This window comes from Heterodontus francisci, chromosome 12 (genome assembly GCF_036365525.1).
Source record: "Heterodontus francisci isolate sHetFra1 chromosome 12, sHetFra1.hap1, whole genome shotgun sequence".
NCBI lineage: Eukaryota > Metazoa > Chordata > Chondrichthyes > Heterodontiformes > Heterodontidae > Heterodontus > Heterodontus francisci.
The window spans coordinates 71,585,819-71,598,023 of record NC_090382.1 but is presented as its reverse complement, the minus strand read 5'-3'; the positions used below and the strand labels follow the sequence as shown (position 1 = coordinate 71,598,023).

The window sequence follows — 12,205 nt, the reverse complement described above, 5'->3', positions numbered from 1 at the left end:
CAGGGCTCGGAGACAAGCAAAACCACTCTCTTTGAAATAAACATTTAACTCAGTTTTGTTCTATAGACTTAATATAGAACAAATGATGACAAAGTAATATTCATCAATACAGTTTTATCAAGCCTTTTATTGAAAAATTGCAAATACTTTGTTAATATGTTATACTTTATCCCTTCACATACTTCCGATATCATGCACCATTCTTCAACTGCGACCCTCTTCCAGGCTACCAGTGCTTGGTAACGGTCACTAGCTATTTCGCTCCTTTTCTTCTACTCAGTGTTGTCCCCAAACTGAAAATTCTAATATGCAAACTCGTGACATGCCATAAATATACATATGCATCAACAAATCACATCATTGAAATATCCAGTATATTTTTTCACCAATAACCTCCCTTCTCTTATTGAGGCAGTGACTTCTTGACTGGTGCAATTCCAATCCTCCTTCAGCACCTTGCCCACGGGACCACATATTACATGACTCTAGACAGTGAGTGTTGGCAGGTATTAGAAGCCTTGCAGCTGGGTCCAATTCTGCCCTTGCCTCCATACACATATTCTTCCAACAAAAATTGTTCAGTGATCAGTAGGATCCGAGCCACTTTTCACCTTTGACTCAAAAGTGCTGAAGCCAATTATATAGTGTGCCCCAGCTGAGACCAGCGAAATCAGTTCAAAATGGGGATCAAACCGGAGGCTTTTCTGGGGCAACAGGTTGGGGGGGGGGGGGGGGGGGGGGGAGGGGGTCTGTACAGCTCAGCCACTTAGTACGTTAACCAGCTGAAATATCAAAAGACCGCAATATCCATGTTGTAAACAATGCCCAATTAAAATGTTCAAACAAAAGGAATGTTTTAAGATTCGCTTACCTCCTAAAGACATCACATGCACAATGCTCACAAATCATATCCTCACCCGAGTATTGTGCTCAATCTGAATGGACGCAGGTTGGAAATGTAAAACAGTAGAATAGTAACAGAATCGAAAAGGTCTTTTAGTGTCCCTTAGGTGTTTAAGTTTGTATTCACAGTTGTGCAGCCCAAATTAAATCTAGGGATACTAGAAAAGTCAGAATTTGGAAAAATATCTTTCAGCCCATCAATAGTGCATGAACTTTCCCATAATTGTTGCATACAACATTGATTAAATTCTTCCCAATATCAAATTTTCACAATCTCCATTTATTGAAAATTCATCTACCTGATCAGTCCCCGACAACTTAAGGCACACACGTTTAAATCACCCAAAAAAAACCAACTATTTTCCATTATAGTCAATTATAGTAAGTTAAACGTTCTGTATTTCAGGCAGAAACAGGAGTTTGCTCAATACTTGACCATTTCAATAAATAAGTTTCTTTAAGAAATACTACAAATCAATGAAATGTTGACTGATTATTTATGAGATTTAATGAATTTATCCAGTTATGCTTTGATAGTGGTCTTTTTCTCACCTCTCAGATCCCTTTCCCTTCTCGTTGCTCTGAATCCTCAAACTGGTTCAATCACTCCCTGAGCAGTTGTAGTTTCTTTTCTTCTGAAGAGACCTCTCAGCTACAGATGCCCATTTTTCCTTGCTTGCCATGCCAATTCTTCCTCAGTGGTTCAAACACTGGTGCTTCTATCAAATCCACACCAAGTAGAAACACAGCTACCAGGAGTTTGTCAGTCCTGCGCAGTGCTCCAACTGGAAAGATGAGGTGCATAAGTCTTGGGCAATACTTGGCTATCCCACACTCAAATGCTCACTGTCTAGGCTCAGGTAATCATTAAGAGGGAAATATTATAGCCACCACTTAACGAGTATAGCAGACAAATTGCATTGGCAACAATACATCTGCTATAAAAGGTGGGGAAAGCATATTATAAAAGTTAGTAAATGATGTAAATACCACCACATAATAGCTCAACATTTTCCATTTGCCTAAAATGGACTATAGGTTCCCAAATGAATATTTAGATAACACTTTAGAATGTAATGACAATAATTTAGTCTATTGTGAAGAATAAAGTTGGTTAATAGGAGGAGATTACCATTTTCCAAAAAAAATGCATCTGAAGACATTTTGGAACTTTTGATGATTAAATAAAAAAAATCAAAGATACAGCACTGAAACAGGCCCTTCGGCCCGAGTCTGTGCCGACCAACAACCACCCATTTATACTAACCCTACCGTAATCCCATATTCCCTACCACCTACCTACACTAGGGGCAATTTACAATAGCCAATTTACCGATCACCTGCAAGTCTTTGGTTGTGGGAGGAAACCGGAGCACCCGGCGAAAACCCACGCAGTCACAGGGAGAACTTGCAAACTCCGCACAGGCAGTACACAGAATTGAATCCAGGTCCCTGGAGCTGTGAGGCTGCGGTGTTAACCACTGCACCGCTAACCACTGCGCCGCCCCTTGTATAACAGCAAGATGTTGCTTTTCAGCAGTCTTATTTTTCACTCCTTCAGCATTATGTGCAAGACATGTCATGTTTAATAACGTGTTTTGGATACAGCTATTTGTTTGACCAGACAATCTAACTGACTAAATTCTGTTCCACTAAATTTATCAAATAATAGATAGGATACTGAAACGATATATTGTTACAAAAGTGCCTCGGTTTTGAAAGATTGAAGAAATGTTAAACTTTGGGGTTTTCAAAGGGGATCATGTAAAGGCCACTTGACTTTGAAAAAGAGTCACTGGAAATGATTTCTTTTTAAAAGAGGGGGCACTGAGAGATCTTGTGGAAAACAAGCCTTTCCAGGAAACCACTTGACTTCCAGCTCAATAAACAGAGAACTTTGGACACCTGGAGAAGTTGTTTACAAAGAAGTGACAGGTCAAGATTGATGGAGGTCAAAAGGTTGTCATCCTGTTGTCGGTTTCACTTTAAAATTGTTTTGAGTTTGGGTTGAACTGTATAAAAAAAGGGAGAGAATTTCCAAGGAGAAAAGAGAATTCCCAAGGAAGGAGAGAAGACCACAACCCAGTTCAGCTTTCCAGCACCTCTCTAAAAGACCAAGAAGTCCATTGTGTCAACTCATCCAGTCTCCTGTCTTTGAAGAAAAGTCTAAGTTATTTCTCAAAGCCGCCTGAAAAGAACGGTTCTAAAAGATCCCAGTGACCTGTCTACGTGTACTCAGAGGCCAGACTGTATGCCAGTTTTGGAACACAACATATCTCATCTGGGGTTTCTTCAAGAGTGAGCAAGTATTCAGTCCAAGTGTTTGTCGGTAGTCTATCTCTAAAAACAAAAATCCCTTTATTTTTCCGGTTAACTGGTGTATGTGTGTGCGTGCGTGAGAGAGAGGAGCTAAGGGAGAAAAGGAACTTTAATATTTCAATCTGTGTGTTTATGCTTTACTTCATTATTGGGCAAGTCTTGTTTGATAACCAACAAAATTATCAAATTATAAAAAGAAACCTGGTTGGTGTATTTTATTCTGGGATAAAAAATAGTCTATGATTGACCATATTGGTAAATAGGAAAAAATGTGTATGTATGTTGTGACCCACGGAACTGGAACAAACAGTGCACTTCTCCCACTTTGGTTGTACCAATACGGAATAAAATTATTGACCTTTCAAAAAAAAAAAAACATTTTGAAGCAGTAACTTGCAAGGCAATCTGTCAGATAGTTAATTTTGTTGGAGAACTCATGTCTAACTGAGCAACTGGTGAAATATGACTAGTGCATGAAGGTCTACTGTCTTAAAACAGGAAATATTAGAGCTTAGGTGTGAAACAAATACTGGTGTGGAGTAGGTGGGGCCTTTCTTAGTCAGAGATACTATATTATGCAAACCCAAAAACATACCAAGTCAAGCACTTGGACATGCTTTTCTTTTCAGTGTCTTCTCCTATTGAAGTGTTCAGTCTTTCAGCTTGTCCTAAGCATATGATGGAGGTTGCAAACTTTGTTTAAAAGGTAACAGTAATAAGAAAATAAAAATACAATTGTTGTCACAGAACACCTTACTGGGGCTACAATCCACTGCACTTGAATACACCAGTGCTTCTGTTTCAGCAGAATATGGTTACAAAGAAAGACTTGTATTTATATAGCACTTTTCACTACATTAGGATGTCCCAAAGTGCTTTACAGCCAATGAAGTACTACATGCAAGCCTAAGTTCTTCTGTAGTCAGGCCATAGTGATGTAATATCTTCTCATGGGCTCTATTAACGGTCGAGTAAACTTATGCAATAAAAGCTGTGCCATACAAACTAGGAAACTTCCAGGTTCAATCTGTGCTAAGTTAGCCAGGGCAGCACTTCCAAAATCAGCAGCCAAGAACCTTCAATTATATAGTACTGCTCACACCTGATCAAACATACAAGAGCACTTTACAGTAAGGGAGGAAAGGGAAGAGCAATGGCCATCAACATGGTTGAAGAGAAAGGTCTTGAAAGCATGCAGCAAGGTAGAGGGTATTGGGTGCAGAATTGTAAATTGCAGAAGCATAATAGCTGAACAAGAGGCCATCCATTGTATAGTGAAAGGAATCAGGAGACATCCAACATTAAAACAGCAGAGTTTGCAAACAGGATCATAAGAGATCATTGAAGTAGAGTGTAATGAGGCCCTAGAGATTTGAAATAAAAGGATGAGAACATTGAAAAATGACATACTGGCACATGCAGAGGTGGGAATGCAGCATGTATTGCAAGTAAAGATACATCTGAAATATTGTATATGAAAAGTTTGTGGAAGGTTGATGTGTGGAAGCAATTGGAGGGCATTGACATAGTGAAGGTTAGAATGAAGAAGTCAATAGATTCAGATATCAGCAGAAGGGACAGGAGGACGGTAAAAGCATGCAATACTTGAGACGGAAGAAAATGGCTTGGTGACAGATCAGTTCTGGGTGAAGCAGCTGATTCACCCAGAATATCATGGTAATAGTAGCTGACTCTACATGAGACCAGTTATGGAATGAAGGCTATAGCATCAAGGTGCTGACAATGGCCTCAACCTTGCCAATATTCAGCTAGAGAAAGATTTGGCTCAGTCATATCTTGATATTGGATAAAGAATTTGAGAACATGACAAAAATCCTTGGGCCAATCAGCAAAGTAGACATGGATATCATTAGTATACATTTGGAACTTGGTCTTGTGGCTCAGGAAAAGATCACCAAGAGTTAGTATGTAGATAAGAAAAGGGGGCGGGGAGGATAAAGATGGACTGAGATACACTGGAGAGAACATGTGAGCAAAAGTTATATAATACTTGGAAGGAGTCAGGCATAAGCAATAGGAAAGAACTCTTGCCTTTAAGTCAGAACGTTGCTCAAGCCAACTCTGGAGACTCGAACACAAAATTCAGGCTAGCAAATCAATGCAATACTGAGCAAGTACTGCACTATTGGAGGTGCTGCCTTTTAGAGAGAATGTTAAACCAAGGCCCCTTATGCCTGATGAGGTGGATTTTATTTTTAAAATTCATTTATGGAAAGTGGGCACTGCTGGTAAGGCCAGCACTTATTGCCCATCTCCAATTCCACCCTTTGAGAAGGTGGTGGTGAGCTTTCATCTTGATTACAAAGGAGTGCCTTGATGGGCATTTCAGAGAACAGTTAATCAGCTGCAGTGCTGCATGTCTAGTGTCATATATAGGACTGGGTAAGAATGGCAGATTTCATTCCCTCAAGGACATTAGTGAACCAGATGGGCTTTTCAGACAATCAGCAGTTTCATGGTCACATTACTGATGCTAGCTTTTTAATTCCATTTATTTTTAGTTTCCTACATTAAAACAAAGATTTGGCTAGCTAACAGGAAACAGTAGGCATAAATAGGTCATTTTCTGGTTGGCAAGATGGAACGGGTGGTGTGCTGCAGGGATCAATGCTGAGGCCTCAACATTTTACAATTTATATAAATGACTTAGACGAAGGGACCAAAAATACGGCTGCTAAATTTGCTGCTGACACAGAGATAGGTAGGAAAGCAAGTTGTGAAGAGGACATAAGGAGGCTACAAAGGGATATAGATAGGTTAAGTGAGTGGGCAAAGATCCGGTAAATGGAGTATAAGTGGGAAAATGTGAAATTGTCCATTTTGGCAGGAAAGATAAAAAAAAAAGCACATTATCTAAATGGTGAGAGATTGCAGAGCTCCGAGATGCAGAGGGATCTGGGTATCCTAGTGCATGAATTGCAAAAGGTTAGTATGCAACTATAGCAAGTAGTTAGGAAAGATAATAGAATGTTATCGATTATCGCGTGGGGAATTGAATACGAAAGTAGGGAGGTTATGCTTCAATTATACAGGGCACTGGTGAGATCACATCGGGAATACCATGTACAGTATTGGTCTCATTTAATGAAGATTGTAAACACGTTGGAAGCAGTTCGGAGATTTACTAGACTAATATAAAAGCAAAATACTGCAAATGCTGGAAATCTGAAATAAAGCAGAAAGTGCTGGAAACACTCAACAAGTCTGGAAGCATCTGTGGAGAGAAGCAGACCTGAAACGTTAACTCTGCTTCTCGCTCCACAAATGCTGCCAGTCCTGCTGAGTATTTCCAGCACTTTGTGTTTTTATTTACTAGACTAATACCTGCAACGGGCAGGTTGTCTTGTGAGGAAAGGTCGACAGGCTAGGCTTGTATCTGCTGGAGTTTATAAGAGTAAGAGGCGACTTGATTGAAACATAAGATCCTGAGGAGTCTTGACAGGATGGATGTTTCCCCTTGTGGGAGAATCTAGAACTGGGGTCACTATTTAAAAAGGAGTTGCCCATTTAAGACAGAAAATGAGAAATGTTTTCTGAAGCTCATGAGTGTTTGGAACTCTTTTCCTCAAAAGGCAGTGGAAGCAGAGTCTTAAAATATTTTTAAGGCAGAGGTAGATAGATTCTTGATAAAGCAAGGGGGTGAAAGGTTATCAGAGGTAGGCAGGAATGTGGAGTTGTGGTTACAATCGATCAGCTATGATTTTATTGAATGGCAAAGCAGACTCAAGGGGCTGAGTGGCCTACTCCTGCTCCTAATTTGTATGTTCGTGACTACACTTCAAAATACTTCATTAGCTGTGAAGTACTAAGATGTCTGTTGGTTATAAAAGGCACTATATAAATAAAGGCTTTCTTTAATTGAATTTAAAATTATCTGGTCATTTTCATCACTGTGAGCTTGCTGTACCACAATTGACTGCTGCATTTCCTCAACTTTAAGTGACTACACTTCAAAAGTATTTTATTCGCTGTTAAATGCTTTGGAATGTGCTGAGGTCACAAAAGGTGCTATATCAATGCCAGTTCTTTAAGCTGAAATGTATTTTACTCCTTCCATCTTCCAACAAAATGGAGCTAGGCTAAAAGCCTCTTTAGGATTTTCACATATGCCAAGCCGCTATGACCTCAGTGAGAGGGCAAAAAATCAGTGGTGATCCAGATGTCAAAAATTCCTCTGGAATGAAGTCAATTAGTATGGCTACTTGGATGGGGCTGGTAGCAGGTGCTACTGTAAGAGTTGCAGATGCCCAACTTCAGGCAGTAAGTTTTTATTTTATTTTCTATTGAGAAACAGCACTGAAACAGGCCCTTCGGCCCACCGAGTCTGTGCCGACCATCAACCACCCATTTATACTAACCCTACACTAATCCCATTTTCCTACCACATCCCCACCTGTCCCTATATTCCCCTACCACCTACCTATACTAGGGGCAATTTATAATGGCCAATTTACCTATCAACCTGCAAGTCTTTTTGGTGGTGGGAGGAAACCGGAGTACCCGGCGAAAACCCACGCAGACACGGAGAACTTGCAAACTCCACACAGGCAGTGCCCAGAATTGAACGTGGGTCGCTGGAGCTGTGAGGCTGCGGTGCTAACCACTGCGCCACTGTGCCGCCCAGGAGGAACAAGAACCTGGGTAGGGGTGAGTAGCAGAGGCTGGGGTACTTTGTTGGTAAGAGCTGGACTAACCTAGGAAGCAAGGAATGCAACTGGCTGAAAAATAAAGGAGTGAGAAGAGGGCGGAACTGTAAGGGAGCATATGTGCTAGGATCCAGCAACCAATGTGAAATGGAACAGTTTAACATTTCTAAAAGTTAACTGTCTGTATCCTATCCTGGTATATTCCTCATGTAAAACACTTCCATTTTTGCTACCTATGCTGTTTGCCATATAATCAAAACTGGAAAAATTTAAGCTATCTACAGTATGTTTGTATAGCTTGAGCGCAATTTTTTCCATTTGCACTATTACACTTCAAGGGAAAAAAATTCACATCATTCATTCACAAGACAGAAATACACACAGCCCTTGGATTAGTAGCAGCATTCCTACCTCAGCCAGAAAGTTTTGCGGCTCACGCCAGCCAGGCCCAAGTGGAGACTAAAATATGGTCTCAATAGTGGGCTGACTTGCAGCAGGGTATTTGCCTCTGGACTGAGTGACCACTAGCTTAATGGTTGTATTCTTGGGTTCGGACCATGCTCCAGCCAGCCCGACAAGCAGAAATTTGAGTGCTAGTTCTTGAATACTGGATTGATAACCAGTCCAGGTCTAGAAGGGTGTGGGTGGCCAATGCCCATTGTAAAAGATAGGTGGAACTGTTTAAGCCTTGGTTGTAGCCCACTTAGAAGGTACTCTGAAGATTAAAACTGAGGAAGGCAATGGGAAACCATAATCAGCTAATCTTCCCTAGTAACTCAAAAAACACGAAACTGGAATTCAGACCTGCCCTATGGCCTTATCACAGACAAACTCACACTTCCCTATGTTTGGTATCTTCCACATGAATAGCCTCCAGAATGCTCAATGACTGGAAGTAACATCCAAAATGTGTCAGATTCTCATAGGTTTTTAAAACAAAAGTCAACTGAAGCTTGTACATGGTCATAAACTAAGTCCCACCCTCAAATAGTTAGCCTACTCGACAGGTTCTTCACCCAGCCCAATTGTTTTTCTTTGCATTTTTCCATCACATTATTTCATATGAGTCTCTCATGTAGTTTTGAGATTTAAAGAAAATCAACCAAATGTGAATACAGCCACTTCCTGCTTCTTCTGCATTGTTAGTCTTTGAATAAGTTTATTTATTTAGAGATACAGCACTGAAACAGGCCCTTCGGCCCACCGAGTCTGTGCCGACCATCAACCACCCATTTATACTAATCCTACATTAATCCCATATTCCTACCACATCCCCACCTTCCCTCAATTCCCCTACCACGTACCTATATTAGGGGCAATTTATAATGGCAAATTTACCTATATTCGAATCCATTATTTTTAGGTTTAAACTTTCAAAGCCAGCCATATCAATACCATGACAGGAAGGTATGACTGAGCTCAGCCTTAAATCTTAAATTCAAATCTTTCACAGCAGAATTTCTCATGAGTATAAAGTGGTGCATAATTTTTTTTTTTTAAAAAAGGGAGTTTGTACTTGCTTGCTAATTTCCCTGATGGTTAAAATGCTTATACTCCCAAATCAAAAAAGTAATTTTTCAGACTTGCAAGTTAAACTAGACAGACTGTAAACTGAATTTTTATTGTGAAAAAAGTATACAATTATCCTTGATTAGTTGAATACATTATGCAGCTTTAGAGCTACATCTGTGTACATATCAAATACATCCCCCTTACACAGTTTACACACAATTCACTTTTAGCTTCAGAGCCATGTGTACAAATCAAATACTTCCCCCTTACACATTAAATTCATGCGCATGTTAAAAGGCATATCCTCCAAACTCTCTGTTTCTGCTTCTATTGCTAACACCATAATCCCCCCTGTAGGGTCCAGCAGCATATTTTTCCATACCACCCCCTCCTCTCATGGGGCCATAGTTGGACTGCTCAGGGGAATAGCTCCCAAAGTTATCATACATATCATCGAAATTTTCATTATTGTATCCTCTTTCTCCACCATAGCTCGCAAAGCTATAATCCCGAATTCGATCACCATAACTTCCGCCTGAGAAGGAACGGTCACGCCGAGGATACCCCCCATCACCATAACCACCATAGACGTCTCCTCGGTTTCCTCTATCATTGTAGTAGCCGCCTCCGCCGCCATGGGCACCATACCCAGCTGCATTTCCAAAATTGCCATTACTCCGACCATTTCTCGGGCTAAAGTTGCCAGCTCGACCGCGAGGTCTAGTTCCGCTCTGCATCTCCTCCTTCGACAAACCTTTCTTGACTTCACACCGGTAGCCATTAATCATGTGGTACTTCTGTATAACCGCTTTATCAACAGAATCATGGTCATCGAAGTACACAAAGGCAAAGCCTCTTTTCTTGCCAGTCTCTCGGTCACAGATCACATCTACCTTTTCAATCATACCATAGTCTGCGAAGTAGCTTTGTAAATCATTCTCGCCAAGGTTCTCTTTTATACCGCCAACAAAGATCTTCTTTACCTTCATGTTGAAGCCAGGTTTGTTGGAGTCTTCCCTTGGCACAGCTCGCTTCAGATCCACCGTGCGGCCGTCTAAGACATGAGGCCTAGCAGCCATTGCAGCATCCGCCTCGCTCGGCGAAGAATATGTGACAAACCCGAAGCCTCGGGGGCGCCTGGTGATCGTATCTTGTACGACAACACAGTCAGTTAGCTTCCCCCATTGCTCAAAATGGTTCCTGAGGTTTCCTTCCACCGTTTCAAAGCTGAGCCCGCCAACAAATAGCTTGCAGAGCTGTTCCCTCGCCATGTTGTACAAGCGCTTTCACTACACACTGCAGGAGACTGACTGACTGCCTAATGAGCGGTATATAAACCAGCGAGAGGGGGCGGGGCATCGCTTCAGCTCCGCCGCTCTGATTGGTCAGTCTCTGGCTGCTAGGTAACCTCAGCCCCATTCTGTGCTGCAGTTCAGGAGCCTGTCTGTTCCATTGTCCTCAAGATCGATGCTTTGGAGTGATCACCTCAAACTGCAACACTTGGGTAGTGTTTACTTGAAATATAAAATTAGTGCTTCAATACCAGAGAGCAATTTTTAACCTAACAGGTATAGTTAACTGTTCAGACTTTTTAAAGTAAGTTTTTTTTTGCAATTTATTGTAAATTAGCATTGCCTGATTGGTCTGTAGTTCGCCTTTCCTAAATCAGTGCAAAAGTCAATGTTCCAAAAAAGATATACATTATGCATTGCAAGAGTTATTGCCCTTCTGATTTTTTTAAGCAACTGTCTCAAGCTCCAATTTACCACCGAAATTCCACCCTTTCATGTTTCAGCTCCAACCATGATTAAAGATATCTCCTAAACATTAAACATTCCTCAAACCCTTGTTCTCACCACATCCAGAGATCCACACTCAACCCCGTGTGCCACCATATGCGCACTTCCGGCCTTTTCAGGCACCACCAACTATCTCAAAAGCTGCCCTGGGCTGTAGTTTCATTTTATCCATCTCATGCAGCACTTTAAAAACTTATCTTCCTTTCACACGTCAAGGATCACAAGCTCCAATAACTCATGGGTACCAACATCCCTCTGGATAATTTTTCCCCTTCATTTCCCTCTGACCCCACCCTTTCTTCATAATCTCACCCCTTGCTATATATTCACCATATCCTCTGACCTTCCCTTCCGTGGAGGTTTTGTCCTTGAGCAAAGGCCTCAGCTTCATCTCCCTACACCCCCACCTTAATGAATTGAGCTCAGCGTGATATTGAGCTCTTCTGTCACCTTTGCCTCTGTGCCCACTTTGGTCAGCAGTCTCCCCCCCCCCCCACCACCACCCAGCAGATCCTTTTACCCATCTCCAGTATTCTCCCTTCACCTGGACCTCTCCCTCTGGATTCTTACCATTGAGAACTGCTGGCATGACACCAGCAGTGTCAATTTCTCTGCTCCCCTCATTCACTCCAAGCTATCTCCCTCTGAACTTGCAGCACTATTCACTTGGATCCAACCCGAACATAATCGTCAAACCTGCTGACAAGTGCAGTGCTGTTGTCTGGCATGCCAACCTCTACCTAGCAGAGGCCAAACGCCAGTCATGACACTTCTTCCTACTTCCCCCTGAATCCTGACCCCACAACTGATCAAGCCATTGTTTCCAGCACAGTCAAATGACCTCACCTCCTCTGGAGAGCTTTCCTCCAGGGCTTCCAAACTTATAGTCCAACCCTGTATGCCAAATGGGAAATATTAATATCAGTTAGAACCTTGCATTAGACTTTTACTGGAAATTCTTACAAATATTTTTTAAACTGGCAGCCAAGATGACCACTGCAATTT

At 41.5% G+C, this 12,205-nt stretch overlaps 1 protein-coding gene across 1 annotated transcript; it reads right to left on the bottom strand.

The window, feature by feature from the left end:
- Positions 1-9,491: 9,491 nt before the first annotated feature.
- On the bottom strand, positions 9,492-10,724 carry LOC137375916 (heterogeneous nuclear ribonucleoprotein A3-like). Its single transcript, XM_068043598.1, has one exon. It carries the CDS (start codon positions 10,670-10,672, stop codon positions 9,692-9,694), a length of 981 nt encoding a protein of 326 aa, XP_067899699.1. The 5' UTR covers positions 10,673-10,724; the 3' UTR covers positions 9,492-9,691.
- Positions 10,725-12,205: the final 1,481 nt, after the last annotated feature.

Coding starts and splice junctions, on each gene's coding strand:
- LOC137375916 (XM_068043598.1), bottom strand. CDS start 10,672: ATGGCGAGGGAACAGCTCTGCAAGCTATTTGTTGGCGGGCTCAGCTTT.